The sequence below is a fragment of the Electrophorus electricus genome, chromosome 2, assembly GCF_013358815.1.
Source record: "Electrophorus electricus isolate fEleEle1 chromosome 2, fEleEle1.pri, whole genome shotgun sequence".
NCBI lineage: Eukaryota > Metazoa > Chordata > Actinopteri > Gymnotiformes > Gymnotidae > Electrophorus > Electrophorus electricus.
The window spans coordinates 10,906,262-10,934,090 of record NC_049536.1 but is presented as its reverse complement, the minus strand read 5'-3'; the positions used below and the strand labels follow the sequence as shown (position 1 = coordinate 10,934,090).

The following is a 27,829-nucleotide window of genomic DNA, read 5'->3' as shown; positions in this document are numbered from 1 at the left end:
GTGTGTTTGCCTCAAGAAACAAAGAAAGTTTCTTGAGGCAAACACATAAATTAACACATAAATCTAAGAACTAGGTTCATTTTTACTTATGTATAAATAAAACAGTTTGCTGTGCATTATTTTTTCCAGTGATTTGTTAATATCAATAATATTCCTCTACACTAGGTGGCAGTAGATGTCCTTAGAATAAAATATGTACTGCGGAAATTAAACAGAATCAATATGGCGGTGGAACGAGCAGGTATTTATTGTCGTTGCTATAGTTACGATTATTAGCTGTGTAAAATGTTTTGTTTCGATAGCTATCAAGGTAATACACCATTGGCAGTTTGGGATGTATTTATATTTAAAATTTCCCCCAATGTTATTTTTATTTCGAACGCACAACCTATAGCTAGCTACCCGCTATGCAAGTAACTTTTTCAGTAGCGTTACCTATAACATTCACGTTCGCTATAGGACTAATGTTAATTCAGTCCTTAGTTAGGTAGGCTATATATATTTTCTCATCGTTTGTTGTCTCTTCGTGTTGTTTGTTTGCTCGTACTTAGGCGTATTCCTTGGAATAACAAGTATTTAGTGTTCTCAGAGTGAGAGCTCTTTGAAACACAATAGGTAAACCAGAATGGAATGATAAAGAGCTGCTTTGACTACGAAATGAAATTCTCCCTGATTGGTTTACAATAAATTAGGTTAGCTGTTGCTTGTTTAAAAGTAGCGTTTGCATAGAACACTAGGTTATAGGTTATATGATGAACTCTAAGAGTAAACAGTAGTATCCCTGCTTTCCCTTTTACTGTCCCTCAGGTCGAAATGCCAGCGTTGTATCCTTTTCTAATGTATGCAGTGCTAATGTTCATACGATATTATTGTTTGTTTCTAAAGGCATGTATTAAATTAAGCCATGCTTTATGTTAGTAGGTTCGAATAGCTACGGTAGCTATCCGGGGCAGTGCAAATATCCACAAGTATTTATAATACTATACTATGAAGTGAAACGTGTGCTTTAGCTTTAACCAGCTGCTTCAGCTTTCCTCTGTGCTTCTGCAAATGTTGCTTTACCTCTCTGCACTCTACAGCCTATTCTACTTTTTTTCCAGCCTCTGCCTGATCATCTACAAAAGTGAGTACATTACTAAATAAATGCCTAATTAGTATAAATCTATATTTAGATCCATATGAGAATTCCATGTTAATGTGTGCTGTGTTTTGCAGGCCAGATACTGAGTTACCCTGACAGTTATTTGGCACGGGATGTGTGTCTGCTTCTGGTTTTGGCTTTCCTGGAGGTCTTAAGAGTCCACTGGGGTAATTCTGGACTTCCAGTTAATCCAAGGATTCAGGGAATGAAACCGCCACTCAGTTTGGCAATTTGCTGTTTCTGTACCTTGTGTTTTTTCTTATTAATTACTCTTCTACATATTTGTTTGGTTGCGGTAGGAGTGACAGGCAACCTACAGGAGAGTGAGTGGTATGTAGGTGCCAACCTCATTATCACAGGAGCCACGCTGCTGCTGTCAGTCTACTTCCTCGTATGGCAGTCATATGTGCTGAGGGCTGATGTCATCATTAATGGCTTTCTGCTCTGTCTCAATGGCCTTGCTGGACTAGTTGGCTTTGGAGCTCTTGCACGCTTCACCAGGTCAGAATTCAAGCAACAAAAGCTGTATCTGGAAGCTTGATGACAATTTCATGCAATGAAAAGACCTTTGTAGGCTGCACTTCTTGTCTTTGTGAGGCGATGATTATGAGGGGCTGGTGTTGCAGTCGTCAGACAATTTTAGAGTGTCTGCACTGTATCTCCTCATGATCTGCACTGTCATGAGGTCCAAATTGCAAGATATGGTATCTTTATAAATTGGTTGTCCATAGTAGGTGCCCATCACTCTATCAACAAACAGCTCACCTTGTTCTTTCCAAACCCACTTTCAAATACTTCTTTTCCTTTGTGTGTTGTACATGCATCTGATCAAATATGCTCTACCAGCAATGACAGTAAAACGGTACTGAATCCAGATCTCTAAAGGGGAAACCTACACTACCCAGACTGTGTTTTTTATGCAGGCTTTGTATTATTACAAACAGGGGCTTGACCAGATTTTATAACTATTTTTAATAACTATTATTAATGTAGACATAGAGAATTTATAAGTAACTTGAGTGTGCTAATACATGTTTTACATGTATATTACATGGTGCCCAGGGCCTTTATATGACACATGGTCAGTATTACACCAGAGATAACTTGATTTCCCTTAACTTAGATAGCACCCCTGTCTCTTTTTCTCCCATTGTCCCTTTGTTTTTAGACATGAATGAACTCAGCTCGTTTTCTTAACATAGGTCTTTGAGGTTTTAATTATTTATAAGCCATTCATTCATGAACCTTGTTACTTTATCTGCAGCTTTATGTGGAAACATGGCTTTGGTGTGTGTGCTCCTTTATTTCTGCACTCATTAGACATGCTTTTGTCATGCATGTCAGTATAGTTCTTACTCCCAGCAGCCAGGCTATGTTACACCAAAAGTCCCTTTACATTGTGTTTATAAAAAATGAAACTGTCAAAATATCTTTATATAATCAAGTAAAATGCAAATTACACTGTAGTACAACTGTAATTTGAAGTATACATATAAAAAAGCTGGGGTGATTTTGCAAATGAACCTGGAATTAATTATAGATGAACATGAGAAAAAAAAAGCCTGTAGCCTATCTAAACAAGTCACATTCATGTAGAAGCAAGTAAAATGTAGTACTGAAACCTAAGCAAAAAGGTTGGCATTTTAAGAAGACAAAACATTAGGTGTTCACTGTATGGCTTCAAAATTCAAAATCACATATTCCAAGGTTGTACACAGATGATGTTAATATGTCTCACATTTATTAACCAGTAAATGCAAACCAGCATTGCAATTAACCTGTTAGCTTTATGCAGCTTGCATTGAGATACTGCAGTTAATAAGAAATTTAATTTTAAGCAATGACTACTGAATTAATGAAATAATGAGTCTTTAAGATATGGCATGTGGTCACCAAATTGAGTATGTCTGATAATATGAATTTTATTAACTTATTAAGATTTTTTAACATATATTACACATCCCCATTTTTCATGCAATTTCTTTAACCAAAAGCAGTTGGTTAATATGTGTCAATATGTGTTGCATGTATCTTATCTTAGGACTCTTTAAGACATTCAAGTCTAAAGAGTCCTAAGAGCTGTCGATGCTTAAATATTGATGTAAATTAAAATAGTCAGGCCGAGATTATATATATATATATATATATATATATATATATATCTTAGATATAGATATAGATATATATAGATATAGATAGATATAGATATAGAAATAGATATATATATATATAGATATATAGATAGATAGATATAGATATAGAGATATATAGATATAGATATAGAGATATAGATATATATAGATATAGATATATATATATATATAATTTATTTATTTAGTTAGTTTTAATTATTTTCTTAAATAAACTATTGTAGCCTTTCATTACCTTAATCATAGCAGCCGGGAAACACTAAACTACAACGCTGCGGGTCTTCTGTCTGGAGTTGGGGATGTTGGTCTGGCCTGTCTGGGGTGCTGCAGGAAGAAATTTTACACTGATTGTAGGTCTCATTGTAAGGGAAGCACTAAAGTTGTTCTACCTGGAATTGACATTGACATTGCCTACACTGTCAATTAGGTTTAGATTTAATGTCATCAGCATATTTAAATGAACACCTTACCTGTATTACCTTTGTTGACTGTTTCTTTCTCAATCTTGTGTCTTTCAGTGTTTATTCATGACACACTGGGGTTGTTCTCATGGTACAAACACCATGACTACAATTGGACTTCATTTGGCTTATGGGCTCCGTGATGCACTGCTGCTGAGGCTGGTGATTGTGTGACATACCTGTCCCCATCAGTCTGAAGTGGAATTAAGTTATTTGAACTGATCACTTTGAATTGCTATGCAATAATTAACTGATTTGAAATTTCACTGTTTAAAGTAGTATGGACTATAAAAAGCCATCAAATGCCAAATATGCATTTTTGGTATGGTTGTTTATTTTCCTTTTGCAATGGTTTTTACAATTTTCAAAAGATTTAATGACATGCATCACGGAAAAAACAATTTAGAAACAAGCTACAATTGCATTAATGATGGTAAGACACTGTGTAAATGATTACATCCAATTTATTAAAATGTTCTGCTGCTGGTTTAATATAAAGATTCCCAGCCTTGACCCTTTAAAATATCAATAAAAGATCTGCAAGAATTTTCACATACAAACATAAAATATCAACTTTATTGATATGTATTACCGTAGCTCATGCAGCTTTCTAGCTGGCTACAAAACGTGGGCCAAAATATTCACTTGTACTGTTAACATTAATGAAAAACTATGGAAATAAAAGCCTCATTCCTTATTTACTTTTATATGTGGATTGTTTAGAGACTCATCACACTTTGCATATGGTTACAGTGTTGTTAATAAAGTCTCAATTTGATCTGTCCAGGTAAATTTATTTTATTCACTGCCAAATGACTGAAAAATTATGTGTGTGTGTGTGTGTGAATGCTTTGTTTTTTCCCTGACCATGTAAAATGCATAGATATTTTCAGATAGATCGAATTTTTAATGAGTCATTTTATTATACTGAAATGCTCCAGCAGAGGGCTTGTGTTTATACGATAACATTTGTGAGCTAATGTGTTCCTAGAGGCTTTAATCTTTTAGTAATTTTGCAACAACAGAGTACATTTTGTGTCGGGTATGTGTAAGAAAGTAAGGCAGAGAGACTAACGGAGTTGGTAGTTGGAAAGTCTGTGAAAGTCTGTGCGTTTGTTGCAGCAGAGTAGATTGCATCCTGAATGAAGTGAGAGTGGGAAAAGTAAAAACATTTTACGTAGATAAGCGCAGTTTCAGTAAATATGGAATATGGTGTTAGGTGATGTTATGTTTAAATATGATGTGTTTTAATGTTTGTTGATTTTGTGCTTTATTTTTGATGTGTCGATAATCTGTTTTGTATTTTGTGTGCAAGGGGCTGAGTCACGTTTTTATTCCCTCTAGGTTTGTTCCCGCTATGAATTTTCTTTGATTCTGAGTTTTTTTGTGATGTAGGGTTTTATTAGGTGTGGTGTGGAAATATTTGAGTTATCACAGACTGTATTGACAAAGTGATTTTTGCACGTGTGATAGTAACAACGTTAAATGTTCGTGAAGCCCCTTTGTGCCTAAACTCAGAACCCGATTTTCCTCTCGGTGTGTTTTGTGGTCTTTAGATTGTATTAATAAACTTGTCTGCCCTGGTACTGGTGGTGTTCCTTTTTAAAGAAGGTCTAAGGTGGTACCTGTTACAGAAATTTGGTGTAGTCAGCAGGATCACTAACCTTTTTTACATTCTACCAGTATTCAGTGTGGTTGAGAGGTTGTATTGGTAGTAGTGGTTCTGTAGTAATATAGACGAGAAGAAAAACGTGACGAGGTCCTGAGGTATAGATGGAAGGCCAAGAGTCCAGTGCAGCTTGTGGGGTGCGGGATGGAGAGTCAACAAGCAAGTTTCATGTGCCCAGTTTCAACTGGAGCCGGCAGAAGTTGGGTGGAGACAAATCTTTGAACAAATGGGCATTGAGGAAAAGGGTGTTGGGGGAATGGTAAGGGTTGGCATTCAGGGGGTGAAAGTGCCTTCAGGTTCAGTACAGATGATTGCTGCCACCTCCTTTTGCAGTGTAAAAGGAAGAGGGTACCAAGTGACGGTAGAACCCTTGGCACCTGGGCAGAGTTATCCACATCCAGACCCTGTAGTTTCACCCATCCTCTTAGGGATGGGAGACTGCTGGTTTCCGGTTATTAATGTGGGAGTGAGGGATGTGTGGTTGATTCCCCTACCTGCACTGTTCCCAACCTTGACCAGGGCAGTTATTAGTGGACAACAGATTGTGGTGCATAAGCAACAAGATGGGGAGGGGGGGGGGGGGGGGGCAGTTGGTAGTGTATGTGGAAAGAATAACTGCAACCCAGTCTACTCCACTGAGTTGCGATGTACCTACCTTGTTGGAGCGGTTGGACAATTTGACATTTGAATATTTGGATGGTGTACAACAAGACCGGGTACGTCAGCTGTTGTGTAAATATATCACTGCATTTTCTGCAGGGGAGAGTGACCTGGGCTTTACAGATTTGATCGAGCATGAAATATGCTTGAGTGAGGTTCCTGTACGCCAGCATTATAGTAGACTTCCACCGAATCAGTATGAGGAAGTGAAGGCGCATATTAAAAAACTTAGAACAGAAGGTGATGTGTGAGAGCTGCAGCCCATATGCTTCCCCAGTTGTAGTAGTGCAGAAGAAAGATAGAACTATTCGGATGTGTGTAGACTATAGGCATTTAAACGCCAAAACCCGTAAAGACACATATCCCCTGCCCTGGATTGATGAATCCTTAGATGCTTTGGGAAGAGCCCAGTGCTTTACAACTATTGATTTAGCAAGTGGCTATAATCAAGTGGCAGTGGCCGAGACAAAGCAAAGATGGCTTTTTGTACTCCATTTGGCCTATACGAGTGGAATTGTATGCCATTTGGCCTCTCAAATAGCCCAATAGACTGAACATACTTAGGTAAACCGAAAGTCGTACAAAACTTCACAAGTGCCTTCATGACAGTTTTTGGCTTTAATGAAGTCAACGGGATTGCTTCTGGGAATCTAGTAGCTATACACATAAGTGTTAGCAAATAACAGTTTCCCGAACTAGACTTTGGTAACAGTCCTACACAATCAAGAGTCTCTGAAAAGGTTCACCTGTTACCAGAATGGGACACAAGGGGGTAGGAGGGATGACTTGATTTGGTTTTCCAACAAGCTGACGTGTATGACAAGATCGACAGTAACTAATGACATGTGACTTCATAGCAGGCAAAAAGAAATGTTTCAACAAACACCCATATATATTTTTCGGATACCTAGGTGTCCTGAAAACGGGTGATCATGAGCCACAGACAGGACATGTGTTCTATAGGGCTTAGGAACCACAATCTGCTGCACCTCCTCCCATTCACCACTTGTATTTGAGACCATTTTCTCATTAAAACCCCATTTAATATGAAGTAGCACATTGGAGTACCAGAGTTGTCTGTACTGGACTCAAAACAAGTGGCAAGACTAGCATCATCCTTCTGAGCAGCAATCAAAGCAGTCCTATTATTAGGATCTGTACAACCATATTTGTCATCCTGGGGTAAAGGCTGCTCATTCTGACGCTCTGGATTGCGAGACTCTAAACTCAAGACCAATTCATTACCTAAGAATGTTTCTGATAAGTTCACCTCACTGAACTTACATGCCTGGGCATGAGTCATGACGCATGCAGGGAATACATGCTCTAAAGTCTGATCAGAAAGGGTCACATTTTCCAGTGGTTTATCCACAACCTCAGGAAGTTGAAATAGTGTACCACCAGCAATATTATTACCAAGGATAAATGAAACCCCCTTTACAGGTAACTCAGAATTAACTGCTACTTTAAATAAACCAGAGGGGCTATGTACCCCTAGTTCGATTCCTTATACTAGTACATCACTTCCGCAATGATGACTCTGAAAACGGTAGTATACTGTCCAAAACAAACGATTGAGCTGCCCCAGTATCCCGCAGGATAGTTATGGAATTGCTCTGCTCACCTTGTCAACGCAACAGTACCTGAGAACACAAAAGGCTTAAAGATAGGTTCAACCTCAGCAGTAGGTACTTCACAATTCCTGGGTCTATAGTCAGCTTGCAATACGCATTCTCTTTTATCACAGATGTGCTCTTACAAGTGTTTTTGCATTTCAAAACAGGACACATGGCAATAAGCTGCCACTGATCATGACAATGGAAACACTCAAGGGTATCCAAATCAGTGGTCTCATCCAGTCATGGTGGCTCTAAATCAATAGTGGCTTTGCCGATTGAACGACCTGCAGTCTCGCTACATGGAGTTGAGTAAAAGATGGTTTTGTGTTTTAACACAAATTCATCTGCTAATGTGGCTGCAGCAGACAAATTGTCTACATTTCTCTCATTCAAAAAAAAGCCACAATTTTATCTGGAAGACAGTGTTTAAATTCTTCCAACATAATCAGCTCTTTAAGCTGTTCAAAAGTAGTCACTCCACTTGGTGCACACCATTTCTCAAACAACCCAAACGTCTCTCTGGCAAATTCCACATAAGTTTGGCTGGGGGGGGGGGGGGGGGGTGGTTGTGTGTTTCTGAACTTCTGGCCATAGGCTTCTGGCACAAATTCATAAGCTTTCAAAATAGGCTTTACCAAGTTATAATCTAAACTCTGCTCCCCAATCAAAGAAGAGCATACTTCCTATGCTTTACCTGTAAGTTTGCATTGTAAAAGCGAAAACCAAATGCTAGGTGCCCATTTGAGTGTGGTAGCAATGTGTGGTGAGGTCGCAACAGCACTGTGAAAATACTGGTAGCAGAATGGTATGTGGAATGATTAACCACTGGACTGAACTGGCACACAAGGTGAAATTTTGTGTATTTAAATGGTGAACACACACACACACACACACACACACACTGAATAACTTCAGGAGTGAAGTTAATTGCCAATTGCCAACATAAACAAAACCCACACTAGCAAAAGAAACACCACATCTAACTACACTTTACAGGGCAAAAATAAAATACAATCTTACACGAACTCCCTGACAATAAACAGACAATAACCCCAAACCAAAACAAACAAGCACCACTCCCTACAATCAGTAATTATACATATAAACCTACACAAAAACCTTTTATCCATCACGGGGATCACAATAATAAACAAAACCAGGGAATACTCACATACAGATCTACACATACACAAGCTAACTAGGAATATCACAAGACAAGGTAAGCAAATCAAAGATTACAAACTCACAAATCATACAACAGAACACCAATTAAAAAATGAGCTTGGGCAAGCTAACGTCTTCTTCCAGTAGGGTCCTTATATAAGCTACAGCAATCACTCAATGAGGGGCAGGGCTAGCAACGAGGTGCACAGACAGTCCCAAATCCCGAACTGGACCAGGAGCACACTGCAGCACTCCAGGAGTGTAACAAAGAAGAATCAAAGTACAGGATTTTCACATTATTTTTTGATGCTTGGTAGAACTCCCAGTCTTCCAGTTGATCATATGTTGAGACTTGGGCAGGAGATAAGTGCATCAGTTACAGACTGGGTGACAGCATCAGGAGGTTTTGCAACAAGCATTTGACCTGACGAGAACTCGGTTGGCAAAGGCATGGGATAAGCGGAATGAATACAGTGGCAACCCCTCCTATGCAAATGCACTGTAACCAGGTCAGTTGGTTTATGTAAGGAATCAGCAAATAAGAGGCCAACATAAGATCCAGGATGTGTGGGAGAGACAACTGTATAAGGTTGTGAAACAGCTAGAGGGAGAAAAGCCAGTGTTTAAGGTGATACCAATGGATGATTCCAAGATAGCAAAATGGTGCATCGTCATGAATTGCAGCCATGCAGATCTACAAGGGCAGTATCCAGTATAAGGGCACCATTGGGAATGGAAGTAGATGTGTCAAGTATAGATCTTTCCAGTTCCGGTAGTGAGGACGAGTGGGATAGTGATGTGAAATTACCGGACTTATTTACAAACCCAATAGGGGATAGGGAGGTAGAATGTGGGGTGCCAATGAAACAGCAGGAGGAAGTAATGGAGCATGAGGAAAGGCAACCCAGGGTAAGGAGAACAATGAGGCCAAAGGCTGGAAAGTATTCAAATCCTTACCATTTGCCCAGATCCGTGAGGTGTGGGGCTGACGATCTTCTGGCTGGGGGGAGTCGGGCATCTTGCTCTCACATTGATTAGGTATTGGGGCAGTATAATTCTCGTGACGAGGATGGTTAAGGGGGTGGGGGGATGTGATATAGTGAAAATGGAATAGGGTTAAGTGATCGAGGGAAGGGTGCATGCACAGAACCTATGTAATTAAGGAGAGGGGAACCCCATTCGTCATGAGCACATGTATTTAAGTGCAAGGAATTGAGCAGTATAAAGATGGCAGAGGCTAAACGTGTGGATGGATGGCATTTGGAAAGTGTTCTAGTTGGCACAAACAGACACGGGAAAATAACAGTGTTGCAGCGGTGTAGATTGCGTCCTGAATGAAAGGAGAGCAGTGGGAAAAGTAAAAACATTTTAAGTGGATAAGCGCAATTTTGGTAAATATGGAATATGTTGTAAGGTGATGTTATGTTTAAATATGATGTGTTTTAATGTTTGTTGATTTTGTGCTCCATTTATGATGGGGGATAATCTGTTTAGTATTTTGTGTGCAGGGGGCTGAGTCACGTTTTTGTTCCCTCCACGTTTGGTCCCAATAAGTTTGTTCCTGCTATGAGTTTTCTTTGATTCTGAGTTTTTTTGTGATGTAGGATTTTATTAGGTGTGGTGTGGAAATATTTGAGTTATCACAGACTGTATTGACAAAGTGACGTTTGCACATGTGTGATGGTAACAACGTTAAATGTTAGTGAAGCCCATTTGTGCCTAAACTCAGAACCAGATTTTCCTGTGTGTTTTGTGGTTTTTCGATTGTATTAATAAACTTGTCTGCCCTGGTACTGGTGGTGTTGCTTTTTAAAGAAGGCCTAATGTTCTACCTGTTACATTAGGTTGGGTAGAATGGGTACGTATAGCCTGCTATCCCTTACCAAATGTGAATCTGCAGCGAACGCAGGACTCGTCCCGGCTCGCACTGCAGGTAGTTACCCACAAGTCATCTGTCACTTCCCTCTTCCTTCGCTCGAGACACTCCCCTGTTGCGCCTGCTGATGCCGTTGTTGTCTCATTGTTTTCTGAATGGACAAGCATGGCTACCCACGTCACCTTGGCTACTGTTATCATGAGTGTTACCATTCAGAGCAAAGTTTCCACCGATGCATCTCAGTAGATTGTTTAGTGGATGAAATGGTGTTTTTGGTTTCTTCTAGGAGTTGTATAAATACAAAATAAACAATATAATTGGACTGGAGATCTCATGTTCTGGTAAGAATAATTTCCCTCGTGATTGTGTCCTATATATTTCTTTGTGGTTGTAACTGACTGTAAAGCCCTTTTTATAATGTTGAGGTCAACTTTGTCCATGGTTACACAAAAGTGCCGTAAGAAGGAGGGTCCCTAGACCCAATTTAATGGAGTTCTTCTACCAGTAAATATTTGCATGTCTCACTATAATGAATGTAAAAAGTCAATAAGAAAAAAACATAAAACAGTATGGCTAACTTGGCTTGTTGAGCAGAATTACTAGCACCAATGCGAATTTACAACAGGTACTATGTTTCCTACTCCAAATGCTTGAATGGCTAACACATTTTCTTTCAGTTTCTCTGTTCACTATATTGAGTTAGCAGTAGACCCACATTAGTATTTAAAAGCAAGTCAGCCATGCATAAGATAACGCATACATTTTAAGACAAGCCACAAATTTAACCTCCCAAAAACGCATATTAAACCACTGAAGCAAAGGCATTGGTTATATTAGTAATTTAGCTAGATAACAGGCTTAAAAAATGATAAATATAACCAGTAAACTGCTCATTTTGCAAGCTTGTGCTATCTAGATAGTAGGAAATGATTATGAAAAACAAAATCATATAATTCACATGTAGTTTTATGTCTCAAAGGAATCCTTTAAAATGCATGTGACAATATTAAAATGAAATATAAATTCATGTAAATGCACACAACCTTTTTTCATGACAGAGGTGAGAGACCACTCAGAAAACAAGCAGGGAACAGGAGAAGAGAAGAACAGAGAAAGCATGAAAACAGGCATAACAGCTAGAAGCAGTAAGATAAGCTCTGCTCCTCTACTAGTGCATCATTTCTAAGTGGCATAAAGGGTCACATATAGTAGTACTCGCTAGTCTTTCTGGGATGTACCATTATTATACCTGGTGAACAGGTGAAATGTATGGGCAAAACCTCCCCTTGGTCTGCCTCTCAGCCTGTTTCACAAGAACAGTGAAATTCACTGTTCATCATTAACATTAGGGCAGAAATTATGACTCTCAAATCTTCCATGTTTGATTCACTTCTAAAGGCTTATTCATTTGCAAAACTTAAATGGCCATAATCTCAGTGTTCTTATCCATTTACTGAAGCTTGCAAAAAGAATTCGAGTCAATAAAGTGGAGCTTAGTGTAATCGTGACATGAGACAACATGTTTGTGGTTGTTCAAGCTTAAAGCTGTCATCAGATAACTGAGTTCATTCAGAGGAGCCATGTTAGTGTGGGTTTTGATTTAGCAGACATCTGTGCAGGAATTTGTGTGTGCATATGTGTTGAAAATAGTGGCATTTAAAAGTATTAAATAAGAAGTTGTTCTACCTGTTTCTTTTGGTCCAAAATGGTCCTTAGCACCAAATTCACTCTAATTATCTATAACATAAACATTCAGATGATGTCTTTGGGTTATGCTTATAGTATTGAGATCTGATGACTTAGCCAGCATTTGTGCTAATGTAGGCCTCTGTTCACTACTCTTCTAAATCTCCCTAAACCCCTTCTCCCCATACCCTCTCTGAGCTGTGGTGGAAATGGTAAACCAGCAAGCAAGGACATCAAGACCTCAAAAGAGCCAAAAGCTGAGTTCCTCCTTCATTAGGAGTGATGAAGTTTTTGCTTGTTAATGTATCTGTTAATTAGCACACATTGTTAATACCAACACGCAAGGAGGCTGATTGCTGCTCAGCTAAAATGATCTCAAATACTTTAAAATGCCAAATAAAACCTGAAACACATGGTAGGAAAAGAAATACTCTCATCCACGTAGATCATAAAATAACAAGAATGACAAAGAAGCATCCAATGATCAGCTCCAGAGAAATCAAAGAAGATCTTCAGTCACCTGTGAGTACTGCAACTATCAGAAGACGCTTACGTGAAGCCAAACTACTTGCAAGAAACCCTTGTAAAGTACCACTGCTGAAAAAAAGACATGTTGAAAAGCTTACAGTTTGCCAAAGAACACACTGACTGGCGTAAAGAGAAGTGGCGCAACATTCTATGGGCAGATGAGAGCAAGATTGTTCTTAATGAGTCTAAAGGTCACAGACAGTTTGTGAGATGACCCATAAACACTGAATTCAAGCCACAGTACACTGTGAAGACTGTAAAACATGGAGGTGCAAGCATAATGGTTTGGGGATGTTTCTCATACTTTGGAATCGGACCCGTTTATCGCATACCAGGCATGCGAATATATCAAAATACTGGAAGAGGTCATGTTCCCTTATGCAGAAGAAGAAATGTCCTTGAAATGGGTGTTTCAGCAGGACAACGACCCCAAACACACAAGCAAGTGGGCAACATCCTGGTTCCAGACCAACAAGATTGATGTTATGAAGTGGCCAGCCCAATCCCCAGACCTCAATCCAATTGAGAATTTGTGGAGTGACATCAAAAATGCTGTTTTTGATGCAAAACCCAAGAATGCAGAAGAACTGTGGAATGTAGTCCAGTCAGTTTGGGCTGGAATATCTGTTTGCAGGTACTGAATACTGTAAATATTTGAGTTTGTAAATGAAAATGAAGATAGTGCTATTTTTTTTTAACAGCCTATTATTCTTTTTTCTTCATTTTCAGTTAAAAAATTTATATTTCGTTCATGTTTTCATTTGGAATTGAATCTGCAGTGCTCCCAGTGCCTTTGTGTATATGGAAATAAATGCTATTATGAGGATTGAGCTTTTTCTCAGTTGTTTTAAACACACTGCTATTATTTTGCACATAACTGTACGTCCATCCACTTCCCCTGTGGCGGCTGGTTTCTTCTTTATTTTTAAGGATGGAGGACTACGTCCTTTTATAGATTATAGTGGTCTCAGTAAAGTCACTATCAAATATCCCTATCCCTTGCTGTTGGTCCTGTCAGAAAAAGCTCAATCCTCATAATAGCATTTATTTATTATTGTTTTCAAATCACTTTCAGACATGGATTTCACAATGGATCTCATATAGTAATTGATTTAGTCTATTTTCCTTTCATGCTTTCATTTTTCTGGTATTGGCATTTGTCTTTTTGATTGTCCTTCTGTATTCATTTGCCTGATTATCTAGTACTCTCTGGTTTCATTATTTTTGGAAAGATTTTGACTATGGCTCAGATGTCCCTCCTGCTCATGTTTATCTGCCTCGTGGTATCAATGCTCTTCTGTGCCCTGATTGCTCCTTTCAGTTTTTGGTCTATTTCATTAAAACATTTTCCTACACTCCTCAAGCATTCTGCCTGGTCTTGAAACATTACAGATTCAGCTTTCATACATGTATTGATAGAGCTTTCAGATGGATTTGTCGAGTTTTTAATGTGAAGCATAATTTTATGGATGTGTAAATTACTCAATTACAGAAAAAGCAAAAAACTGCACTACAGGTTTATATTCAACTGTGTTCTAATGACAGCACCTCACTATCATCATTCAAACAGGAACCACTATCAGGTTCAACACAGAGGTCAATAATTACAGTAAATTCATTCAATACCTACAGTGAATACATTCAATCACCTGGTACTTCATCTGAAAAGACATGGCAAAGAGGTGATGGAAATTAGTACCCAGGGGATGACCATGCCTAATTGAAATTGTGTTGCATGTGTGTGAGGAGGGCAAATCTGGAGCGTGGTGTGTGCAGGATCCTGGAGACCAGACTTCCTGGATGTGGGTTCAGCCTGATGTGGTGGTTTCTCTTTTTTGTTTCTTTCTCTCTCTCAGGTGGAACATAAATCTTGTGGGACCTCCAGTGAGGCAGGCCAAGTGAGTCTGAATCACTTACTAATCACTTACTTGATGTCTCTCTCTCTCTTTTTCTCTGTCTACACATCTCTCTCTGTCTGTCTCTTCTTGCCCCCTGTCTTGCTCCTATATGTGGTGAAGACCTGTAGATTATCTTAGTCTTATCCGGTATAGTCGTATCACATCACTTAGCTAAAACTCTAAGAAATCTATAAGCCACCATTTCATATATCAGAGCCTGAGAGTGTTTTAGTGCTGGAGAAAAGTGTGTTTAGGTATCTTGCATATTAAAGATCAGTTTGGGCAATTAAGTAGAAATAGTCTTTCCTCATCCTCTTCCTGCAGTGGGGTGGACAGATCTGACAGCAAAATCAGTGCTAAGGCCCTATATGGTAAGCAATGTGGATTTCTATATTTTATGGCTATTAAGCTATGTGGGTCTCTATATTTTATGTATTAAGATATTGCTGTCTGCCCTTTATGGGTGTCTACTTATTTAAACATTGTAACGAAGGCTGAAGGCAGCCACCCTACCCGGGACTCAAATCCAGGACCAACAGAAGGTAAACATGAGCTCTGACCACCAGACCAAAGAGCCAGCTCCCTGGCATAGCAGCCAGAGTATCCATTTAACCTTCCTCCCCTTCTGAGAGTGACATTCTTCATCACAATACTTTTACCTCCAGGGAGCATTCCTACACGTGACACTGTCCCACAACTGTCTTTTCCATCATGGCCACACCCATGGCCCTCATCAGGGGTCCTCATGCTGGGTCACATCATCATTTCTGATCATTGATTTATCACTTGTTAATATCAGCAGCAATGTCATGGTGACAGTTGATTCCAGACACTCCTGCTGTGTATCCTGGTAATTCTGGCACTCATTTACAGGAGTCTCATGTTCTTAAAATCTATGTGTGTCTATGTACTAATGTGAGTGTCTGTCAGAATTTACACAGTTTAGCTCAATCCCTGCCTGGATGTTATGAGTATGCACTGGGAAAAAGGTGTGTGCGGGTGTGTTTGTGTACATTTGAGTAATATAAATATATAACAGAGGCTTTGAGAGTTGTGCCTTTCTTCCCTCTCAGAATAGCTTCTTTCTTTATGATGGTAGAGATCCAAAATACATAATACATGAATTTATAAATGCCAGTCTAAGAGTATAAACAGACAAAACCAGTGTCTCATGGACCTCCTTTAGCAAAGAGTAGGGTTGAGTATCGTTTGGGGTTTTCCAATGCTGGTGCTAAAATTATAATTTTAAAACAGTGCCTGTGTCTGAACCTGTACTTAAAAGACAACAACAGGTCAACAACATTAAAGAATGCATTTTTAAGGTACATTTGAACTTACAAAGAGACACACACACACACAAACACACACACACAATGCACAATTGCCTCCCCATTGTTTGGGCCAGTGACCCCCATACTACTGAGTACAGTACATCCCTCTGCTTTCACGTGTACCTATGTGTCGCTAGATGCTTCATCAAACTTGATATGATCCCCCTTTACATGCAATGGTTTTTAAAGCAGCAATAAGTTATTTTTCCAAAGATTCTTATTCACATTACGAAACAACCATTATACCAACACTTGGCCTAAATGTTTCAGATATATGACAAATCTTTTTTTTAAAATGGCCACCTCCATTTGGGGGACATGATCTATGGAACATAAACTGCTTCAATTGAGAACTTCAAAGCAATTTTATTCTTCATCTCATCTGAGTTGCACTTTTTAAAATGCAAAAATATTAATCACTTTCATAAATACGGTGCTATGTTTTGGTGGTAAAAACTACCTATTACTCCTCTAAACACATCCTGGTGTTGAAATCCTTTCTGGTGAAATACAACCACTTTAGACTATTTAGCACTATCTACCAGCTAGTGGAGGGACTCACCAGTTACACAGATTGATTTGTAATATGATTTGTGTTCCCCCCTCCATGGTCAATCATTCATAAGCAGTTGATTGTAATTCATTGTGATGTGACAGTTCTGGCTTTTTCAGCAAACTCATCACCGTATGAAATGTTCTGCTGACTTTGAAGTTATTTAGGTGTAATGAAAGTTCTACCATATTACAGTATATTATATTTTACTAAATATAAGTAAAAAAAGTAATTAGTATAAATACAAATTGATAGATCAATTATGTTCAAAGTATAAACATATAAACTTTAATAGATATGCACAAATAAAAGTATATCACAGAAGTAACTCAAAGCAAATTAAGCATCATCAGTTCGAGACAAAGCAGCTGCAGGTGCCTGATGCAAACAATTTTACATAAAAAATTGTTTGGTTTTCTTTTGGACCATTATGCCAGGGCAGTGTTAAACTTTGAGAACCCCTGGTCTACAGTTTGAGAATATGTCTGGAGTGAACATTTTCTGTTAAATATGAATGTCCACCAAGCCCATTACTCCGTTGTTTTTTTTTGTTCTTTACAATCCCTACAGAGCTGTTGAAAGTTTAGCTGTGCAGGTCGACATTAATATTGACCTGGTTAGATCATGGGCTGGGGTTTGCAAATTTTAAAGTAGTAATTTTTTTCAAAGAACAACCTTGTGTGGTGTTGACTCAGTTAACTTTTACAACAGCTCTGGTCCCAAAGTGGACATTTATCTCATAGCATTGTTTAAAATCCATATTATGGTTATCCATAATCAGTAAACGTGTCTTCATTGCCATCAATCTTTGGAATGAAACTCATAATTTCATCATCACAAAAACACCTTATTAACTTAATTATCAAAAGATCTGTCATTTAAAGTTAGTAAGCTACAAAAATAGCTAGGTTAGCTGTCAATCAGGTAACGATACACGAAAATTCTTTTATGTATGCATGTATGTAACCTTACATGAATCATCTTAACCAGTTTTCATGTTCAGTACTTTAATGAGATATTTAATAACCGTATTTTTCTTTCAGCTAATTACAGAATATCCTTCACATTATTTAATTAATGTAACATGAACAATATTTTAATTCTCAAGCTTCAGTGACAATTTGACAAACTAGCTAACTTTGGCTGGTTAATTTTTATTTGCATTAATTGTGATTTTTTATTTTAAGATATTTCTATACATATTTTAAACCTATGTAATCCAAGAGTATATTAAAGAGTGTTGACAGCAAAGAAAAAGTTTGGTTTTAAGCATAATTCGGAATGGTGAGATTTTTTTACTCATAGCTAATACATTTCTGTAGTGGTATTCATATAGTGGTCTTACTGTTGAGTTTAACTCTGTAGATTACAAGAAGAATGGAAATTTACACAGGATTTACATATGCTGATTTTGAGCATCTTACATCAAGTCACATAGCATAAGATCAATGTGTCCAAAGTCATGAATGCATTAAAGGTAGCATGTATGAATGAAGTTATATTTATATAGCACCTTTCAAGGAACCTAAGGTTTCTTTACAATTAACACAGCTTTTACATACAGCCACATGCTGCTGGTGAGTAGCAGCAGCCAACTGCAGACTCTCATTCAGAAACCTCAGCTCCCTGGGGGACTGAATCGGGTGTAGGGAGGGGAGAGAGAACAATACCCAAGACACAGTACCATCCACCACTGGGTGTGCAAACACACGTTCATTCACATACACTCAGACTAGGACAATTTTATTATACATTCTGACACATGCAATCATGCACACACACACACCAGGACAATTTTATTCGAGATAGCCAGTTCACCTAACCTCCATGTTTTTGGACTGTGGAAAGAAACTGGAGACCCCGGAGGAAACCCTTGCAGACACAGGGAGAATATGCAAACACCACCCATATAAGGACACAAACCCAATCTCTAGTCCTGAGAGGCACTGTGCACCCAAAATATATGAAAAAATGTTAATGTATAAGAAACAAAACACAATTAATACATAGGGTCATATATGATTTTTATAGCTCCATGTGTAAAAATCATGAAAAACAAGGGAGATTAAATATTTCCATGAAACAGAATTTGAAAAAAAAAAAAATCCCTATTCAATAAAGAAATGTCTAGGCTTACAGCCTTTTGAAAGATATGTGCGGGTGTTGGTTTTGAGCATTTAGTGAGAAATAATTTATTGCCAGTGTTGTCTCTTTACCACAGTTGTGGAGCTTCCTCTGGTCATTGTGGTGCGGTGTCTGTAGTACCAAACAAGCCACAATAAAGTGTCATGACTTTGCAGGGGAGACCACTCAGAGTCCCCTCATACACTGGAACTTGGCTGGGCCTATGTTTCTATTTCAGTCCTGGCTACACTCCTGTAGCAGGGTCAATATGTGGTGTCATGAGAGACAGCAGGCAGGGATACCCTCTGTCTCCAAGTAGGAAACCATCTGTCTTGATCACGTGGGAAGGAAAATAGGATTATAATACAATGACAAAGTGACATGCCTTATGCAGATTTGTAGACTAATATGTATCACACATCCAATTATTATTATTATTATTGTTGTTGTTGTTGTTATTATTAACTGCTATTGATAGTGGAGAAAAGCAAATATAGTGTGAAATACAGTATAGAATTATAGGAAAATCTGCACATGAACAGCATGGATATAGTATTCACATGCATTTACTACTCACAGAGCAGTAATAGGAGTGGGGATTCATGTTAAATGTTCGTGTTAAACGAACAACTCACACATCTTTTTTAAAGTCTACTTAAAAAATTTTAATTACATGGAGATCTTGTTGACTTTCACAGAATTATGCCCAAGAAAATATTTGAGCCTGCTTTTTGAATAAACCACACTGGCAAAAAAGAAATGCTGTATGTTATGTTCATCACTCTCTGTTAAAGACAGAATAATGGCTGAATCTAGAGTTGCACTGGAACAGCATTTGTTGCCATAGCAACTAACCTACACTTATTCTCAGCCTGATTTTTGGAACTTACAACCCTGTTTCCACACACTGAGTTTAAATGCACAGATCTTGGTTAATTGCTAAACCCATTTTCTGGAATAACTCCCAGCTGTGTATGACCTGTTTACTTTCCGTTGTGTGTATGTGTGGCTATGTTTTTTACCTTTAGCTTTTAGTACAATTGACATGCCTCATATATCTTCCCTCTATCACATCAAAATGTGGTACTGAAGTTAGTTTGTATGTGTGTGTAAGCTCTGCTCTATTTATTCTCCAGGATTGTTTACTTATACGAGGGATTTTGTGGTTTACATAGTCTAATGTTGTTTTGGCTCGTATCGTTGTCCTACTCACTTAGGTTTTGCAAGTTCTAGTAATTTACTGGATGATAACACTTGCATTCACAGTGCTATGTGTTGTTCTGTAACTCTATAACCGTTTTTATTCCCCAATCAGAGCAAGAAATACTTCAACTCAAATTTGATAATACAGGAAACTTCACAGCACCATGTCCAGGTGAGGCACTTACCTCTCCTGCCCTTTCATTTTCTTGCTAAACTGTAGCATGGAGGTGTAGTGCCTGCTCTTTCCAGTAACTGTGTGGACTTTAAGTGGCAAATTAATGTTTGAGCCGATTTTAGTTTTTTGTATAGCACTGCTGTATAGTAGTTACAATCAAACCATTGGCACATTTATCAAACATGATCAGACATAACTGACTCACTCTGTGGGCACTTTCAGTGAAATTGTATTGTCAAGGCTCTTTGCTATTTTTGGCAACATATGTCATCTATCACTATACATGCATCACAGTGGTGCAATACATATAATATTGGCAGACTAACAAAAAGGTTATGTTTACTATGGCATGTTTTGGGTTTTGACGGAATAGATGCCAGAGACAGCTTGTAAACATTTTTGTGATTTTTGGTATCCACAAGAAGCTTGAACTGCTCTGTTCCTCTCTCCCTGTGTCTTTCCTTCTGTTGATCTATTTTTTAACTGTGCAGCCCCCTTCCCCTTGCTCTTATTCTCTCCTGCCACTCATGCACTAATGCGTATACATGCTCAGTGTTCTCTCACTCACAAACAGCTTCTCTAGTATCAGGTTTCCATGCTTACACATGCACTTCAATATCAGAGAATCACTACTGTGTGCTGTTTCATGCAGCTTTAGAGACCTGCACACCAGAGCATTGATTTCATGATTCGGCTTACAGGCTATTTATCTGTTTCTAAAGGGCTACTGCTCATTCGTGCTCTCTGAACTGATGATTAACTTTTTCCTATAAGTGAGAATTTAAGTTAAAAAATACAAAAAGTACATGTCAGTGTCGTGATCTAAAAGCCGTGGCTAGGCTTCCTGCTGCATGAATTCAGAGTCGATGCAGTGATTGAAAGTACTTTTATTTCACTTGTAAGGCATGTAATGCTAACTGGCACTGATAGCAGTGTTCTTCTGGGACAAGAGCTCCCTTTAACTGTTCCACTTCATGGCTCTTGCTCTCGTCTGGCTCATGCCTGCTTCTTTTCGTGTGCTTGGCTTGGACCTTTATGCTCTGAATGAGCCCTAGTCTTCTTTCACAGCCCATTGAAAACTCTCCAGTGTTAGTGTACACTGTGATCGGACATGCAGATACGTGGGTGTGTGGTTCAATTGGATGTTTAATGCATGTAGGTAACACAAAACCCTCTGGCACTCTGAAAGATCAGGGTTTTTTGATCAATTATGGAGGACGATTTGAATAAATACTGCTCTGTCAGAGTTTAACCTTAGATATGGGTCAGGCATGGCGGTAACACTATCCATAGGCATTTTGATAAGATCTTGCTAATTAAGCATCTCTCCTTCACATTGTCCCAGGCACACATATACTAGCAGGTTTACAGAGTATGAGAAAAAAATTCACAGTGGTTACTTACCAAGTTATGTTTTACAGTTCCTGAAGAAACCTTGCTGGTCGCAATGGAATTTGATGGCACGGAAGACAGTGTATAACCATTCTTTTAGTAATGGCAGGCAAACTCTGTACAGTCCCTCCAGACCTCAAAACATTAACAGATGCTTTTGCTAACTGGCTGGACTCAGGTTTCATGGGAAGGTGGTGTTCCCCCTACAACATCTGAAATTGAAAAATTACATTCTTGTTATATCCCTTTTAGAAATGGTTCATGAGTACTTAAGAATACCCTTCTCTCTCATGACATCTCCAGTGGTCAGTATTGTTGGTCATACTATTCTAAGGACTGTCTGTGTTCCACTGACCATCATTTGCAGTCAGTTTTTTCTATCCCTGGCCCCACTCTCATTTATTCATACTTATTCTGAAGCAAATTTGTTTTCTCTTTATTCTTTCTGGCATAAAAGTAAAATGTCTCCTGTTTCTGCCCAAGGATTTCTTTGATGATGGTGTCTTCTATGATCTAAATTTTGCTCTGGCATCATGTATGTGGCTGAAATACCCACAAAAGGGTGCGAAGATGCAGACTCAGATACAGAGTTAGGATCCATGTGCAGGAACTTTACAGAAAACATTGGAAACCAGTAAACAGAGATGCAATGGTGCAGGCAAGTTTTAAGGCAACATTCACAAAAACAGAAGACTGGCTAGAAGTCAACATCCAAATAGGCAGTAGTAATAATAGGCTTTGTATGCAGGCAGGGACTGCTGGCAATACTTTCACAAATAATAGGACTCACTGGAAGCATTATATATAGTGTGGTGATAAGGCTGATAGGACACAGGTGATTGTGATGAGTCACCATAGAGATCACTAGTACACAGAGGACGAGGACCTCTGGTGGTAAGAAGTGTGCATGACAGGTGCTTCCCTGACAAGGGGAAATGTGTGGAAATTTAATTTTCATCAATTCTGGTTTTGGTTTCACATATTAATGTATGCAGTATTAACAGGTTCATACAGAGTTTAAATTTGTTTTAAACTTGCTTAGATGCATAACAAGAAACAATAATAATTCCACATGACTAGTGCATTATAATGATGACCAAGATATAAAGAGTGATAAAAGTACTAGAGTAATTAGCACAAGAACAGATATACTGTGATTTCTTGGTAACAGCTTTGTAAGTGCCTAGCTGGAAACAAACAGTCCCTTTTTGTAGCGTGAGCATTCAAACCAGCTGTGACTTACAAGATTTTTCAAACATGCATGTCAAAGCCTGGTGGCAAATTAAGTGACAATACAGTGAAGAAGCTGATTCTCCTGGACACTAAAGACAAAATTTGGATCCAGGAGATGCTTCTGCAGGTCAGCAACAAGGCTATCACACTTCTGGACTGTGACACTATGGTGAGTGCTTCATGTGTCCATGGATATGTGTGTGTGTGTGCCACACAAACATAAATCATAGTTCATCAAGTGCGCAACAATGCAGCAATAATTATTAGCAAATTGCATGGTTTCTGAATTTGATGATAGCATGGTTTCTGAATCTGATGAATGGGGTGTTTATATTGGTCCTTGTGTTTTATGGTCATTTATTCTGCTGTGATTAGCACTATTGCGAATTGATTTCTATACCAGTGTAAAAATTGGAAAAGGTAGGTGGAATTCAAATGCAGGTATATTGTGAAATTACAAACTACACTAAGGCAAACAGAATCTGAGAGGGCAAATCCACAGACACAAAACAAATTCAGGTTGAAAAATACCAGAAGACACAGAAACACTTGGAGAACAAACATGGCTCAGGACTGCTAGCTAACCAAACAAGACTTCACAAATGAGGCTTCAATGCAGAGTCCTTAAATTAAAGACAGATGATATCCTCACAAATCAGTACTTCTCAGGTGATAGTTAGGATTACCAGGACCATCCGTGACAGTCAGTCAGTATGAGAGTGATCTGATTGCCTATACTCAAAGACATCCCTCTCTGTCATCAGTTTAGAGAAACCATCTTTAACAACCTGTTTTTCTCAGATATTCCACTCTGAGCTATTGTTTTCACTATCTCTATGAGCCTTTGTTGCTGTATTATGTTTCTTTACTGCTCTGCCTTTGCTGGACTGCGTTTACCTCATTTAACAATTTAATCTCTCTCTCCCTGAATAACAGGAGGAGCTGGAGAATTTCCCACTCTCCACAGTGCATCACAGTCAGACAGTTCTGAATAAGACTCGCTATCCCTCTGTGGTCTTGCTGGTCTGTCAGGACACAGAACAACACAAACTCAACATACACTTCTTCTATTGTGATGATGTGGCGGTGAGACATACACACAAGCACACACACACACACACACACACACACACACACACATGCATACACAGGTGTTGCATGCAATAAAATGCTAAAAAAAAATGTAAATCAGAGTTTTCAAAATAAAACTGAAAAAAATAATTCAGAGGGATTGGTTGATCTCTACAGGTGAGAGGGATTAAATAATATTACTAGTGGGATGGGGGCACCAAATGCAACAAATGTTTGTATAATTTGTTCTCATAAAATAAATTACAAATGGTTTCCATTTCATGACAATGGTTTGTAAATCTGTAATTACTTACACATTATGCTAATGTTGCTAAACATTTGTCCAATGAATAACACTGATAATTATCCACTGAATAACAATGATCCAGCGTTATTGCAGGTGCATGAGTATATACCGAAAGGATAGTGGGCGGTAGGAGAACCTCACCTCACACCTTACTATCAAAAAATGGGAATTTTATGTCCACGGCGGATGTGTATTTTTATGTCCATGATGGATGTGTATTTTGGAGATGATGTCCGTGAAGGATGTGTATTTTGATGTCCATGGTGGATGTGTATTTTGATGTCCATTATGGTTGTATCACCTCTTGGATGCAAATAGAGTGGTTTTTTTTATTTAAATTTTTTTTTTCATATCTTGTCCACAATAAAATTAATTTAGGTTTGGACCTCGGCCAGGCTCCATCTATTGAGAACTCTTGATGTAAATGTGTTTCAGTGTATGCAAATTACACACTAATGTGCATATAAGCACACATTCATTTACATATAGCTACTCATATAAGCATATAGTATAAAGATGATGATGTCATTTTAACACATAGAATATGGGTATTTAGTTCTGACCTCAACATAATTTGAACTGATTACAGTTCTTTCTGGAAAGATTTAAATTTTTCATGAAGTCTCAGGTTTCACCATGGTTATGTTCATTCCAATCATTTTGGTGCTTCAGATTCTGTAGAATTAACATTGGCTATAAATTGCATACTTCCTGTCTTGACACACAAGCCTGCACTGTTGGTGTGCCAGGACCAGTTTGGGTATCTGGACCTAGTGGATTTTTAAATTGACCAATTAAAAATGTTATTTTGGCCGAAAAAAATGAGAGCATAATATAGGGAATATTATTGTAATCGATTATAGTTGATTCTAACTATTCAAATCTGATGCAGTTAAAGCACCACCATCAAAGAATTTCAACACCCATCCCATAGTACTCCCATAAGCTGTGTCAGGCGTAATTATGAATTATGTGTAAAAATAAGCTCTGCTTATGTGTAAAAATAAGCTCTGTTTATGCATGCAGTGTGAACTGTGTGGTTTTGTGGTTGTTTGGGTGGGTGGGTGTGCCTGTGTTTGTGTACATTTGTTTCAGGCTGATATTGTGCATGCTGACATTGCCAGTGCTCTTGGAGACAATAAACATGGCAAGAAGATGAGACCTCAGACACTGAAGTGAGTCTCTGGTTCAGAGTGTAAAGTTTGATCTTAAGGGCTGAGGGGTGAGCAAAAAGGCTAAGCTTGTCTTCCAGCTCTGTTACCTTCCTCCACCATGATCCACTGTCTGGCTAGGGAGAGAAGCCATGCAGTATATGTGCCTATGGAAGGATAATTTAAGTAGGATGCCGAGGTATTAAAGAGTTCTGAAATGTCCTGTGATTTCTTTTTGAGTGTCATAGATCAGTACTGTTGCTCATAAACTGGTGTTTTAAAGTGGAGAGCTCTAGTTTAACTTTGTACAAAAGTACTGCATGTAAGTCCTGCAGAAACTGCGCACACTCACACACACTCATCCCACAGGATGATTCAAGAGAACATGAAGCAGCAGCGTAAGACAATCATTCCCCCCTCAGAGCATAAAGGTCCTACCCCTGGGCTCAAAGGTCACATTTTAGCAATAGACAATAGAACACACACAAAGTACTGTGTGTATACTATGACACACAAACACAGTGTCATAGTATACACACAATACTTTAAACTACATCTCCATCTGTGTGTTTGTCTGTTAGGTGTAGAGAGGGAAGGTTTAGCACAGCAGGACACAGAATCCCATGAGCAACTTGCCCAGCACACTGAGAAGGATGTGGTGAGTGCTTCTTTCATTGACTAACATCAGAAGGAGGACACAGACACAGTAACACGAACCCACACACATGTACACACAAATGCACACATACATGCACAGAGCTTATACCCAGAAGAATCTTGCTAAGATCAGGAATCAGGCTTTTGGCATAATGATGTAATTGCAGTCTCTCTCCTTATAGAGAGAGAGAGAGAGAGAGAGAGAGAGTATGTGTGTGTGTGTGTTTTGTTTAGCAAATCCTAAACTGTGCCCTGGATGACATTGAGATCTTTGTGGTACAGCTGCAGAAGGCTGCAGGTATTACCTTCCATTCATCTTCCATTCGCCCTCATGCAACCACTGGTCTGCTCCATTATCAAAAAAATAAAATAAAATGTATCTATACATAACTTTTCTAAGACAAAGGTACAAAGTGTTGTACAATAAAATGTTGCACAATAAATGAAAACAAGAATAAATAAATTACTAAAATACAAAAGGAAGACCAAAACAATAAATAAATCACAATAAAAGCCCAAAAAACACAAAAGACCCAATACTCATGATCACCACTCATGAACGGTGGTCATAAAGATATATAAATTAGTTTTAAACTGTTTCTTTAAAATGGCATTTGAATCAGCAGTCATATCAAGGAGAAGACAATGCACGGTCACTTATTGGCTTCAGTTTACATGGAGTGGGTGGATGGAAATAGCAGCATCATTTCAACTATTTTCTGGCATTAATTTAGATGCTTTGTCACCAGTGAGCAGGTCTATTCTAGTGTAATGCTAGGTGCTTTTCTTTATAGTAAAATAAAGAAACAGAGATACAAAATGAAATATGGAGTTGATTACAATTGCTGACAACAAGAGGTTCACAGATCAGTTGGGGGAAAAGAGACACAGGTTCAAACAGTGAAGTGTAACAAAACATGAGACATGGGTATAGACAGAAACAAAACTAAAATAAAAACAAGGATACAGGGGGAACCGTGACTGATATGGAATTTGTATGAACAGGTAGGCTATGGATTTGAAAAGCCAGATGTGGAATAAATGAATGTAAAATATAAAATATGTGAAAATCAGTTGCAACCAAAAGTAGCAGCACAATATATTTGTTCCAGAACATAGGCTATGACACAAACAGAAATACTAGCTTTCTTCCAACACCCAAAACATCTGTTAAAAGATAGCTGTTAGCTGCTTCCTTTATACAGCAGCAAGAGTATTTTAAAGTTTGTTTGAAACTTAACTGGGAGCCAGTGCAGAGCTGAAAGAAAAAGACTTTAGTTAAATTATATAGTGCTTGTAATGACTCTGGGTGCCGCATTCTATACAAGTTGGAGTTTATTCAATGACTTTTTAGAGCATCTAATTATAACACCATTGCAATAATGGACTAATTTCTCTGTACCTTATGAAAAAATTATAGTCAGTCATTACATATGTGAGTGTCATATGAGAAATCAGAGTCAATAATAATACCTAACATTTTTAAAAATAGTTTTCAGTGTTTGGTGAAAAACCATCAAGGTTCAGAAGAATATTAGATAATTTGCCTCTTGCAGCCTTGGGTCTGAACAATAACACCTGAAACTTACCTTAATTCAGAAGGAGAAAGTTAGTTGACATGCATTTTTTTGTTTCCTTTACATAATCCTCAATTTTATTAAGTGTATATGAATCACAAGATTAACAGATTTATATAGCTGAGTATTGTACATGTAACAGTGGAAGGTAATGCTATGCTTACAAATAATTGTACCTAACAGTACCATATATAATGAAAATC

At 38.3% G+C, this 27,829-nt stretch overlaps 1 protein-coding gene and 1 pseudogene across 1 annotated transcript; both read left to right on the top strand.

Annotated features, from left to right (window-relative positions):
- The first annotated feature begins 208 nt into the window (after positions 1-208).
- On the top strand, positions 209-5,336 carry LOC113592352 (transmembrane protein 80). The gene is made up of 6 exons (XM_027033223.2): positions 209-241; positions 808-824; positions 1,030-1,123; positions 1,216-1,308; positions 1,441-1,642; positions 3,810-5,336. Exons 1-6 carry the CDS (start codon positions 223-225, stop codon positions 3,820-3,822), a joined length of 438 nt encoding a protein of 145 aa, XP_026889024.2. The 5' UTR covers positions 209-222; the 3' UTR covers positions 3,823-5,336.
- A 189-nt stretch (positions 5,337-5,525) lies between these two features.
- Positions 5,526-27,829, top strand: part of LOC113592353 — a 29,371-nt pseudogene continuing 7,067 nt past the window's right edge.

Excerpts from the sequence above, each read along its gene's own strand:
- LOC113592352 (XM_027033223.2), top strand. Across the intron at positions 1,124-1,215 it reads CTGCCTGATCATCTACAAAA|GCCAGATACTGAGTTACCCT; the intron begins GTGAGTACATTA and ends TGTGTTTTGCAG. Across the intron at positions 1,309-1,440 it reads GGTCTTAAGAGTCCACTGGG|GAGTGACAGGCAACCTACAG; the intron begins GTAATTCTGGAC and ends TGGTTGCGGTAG.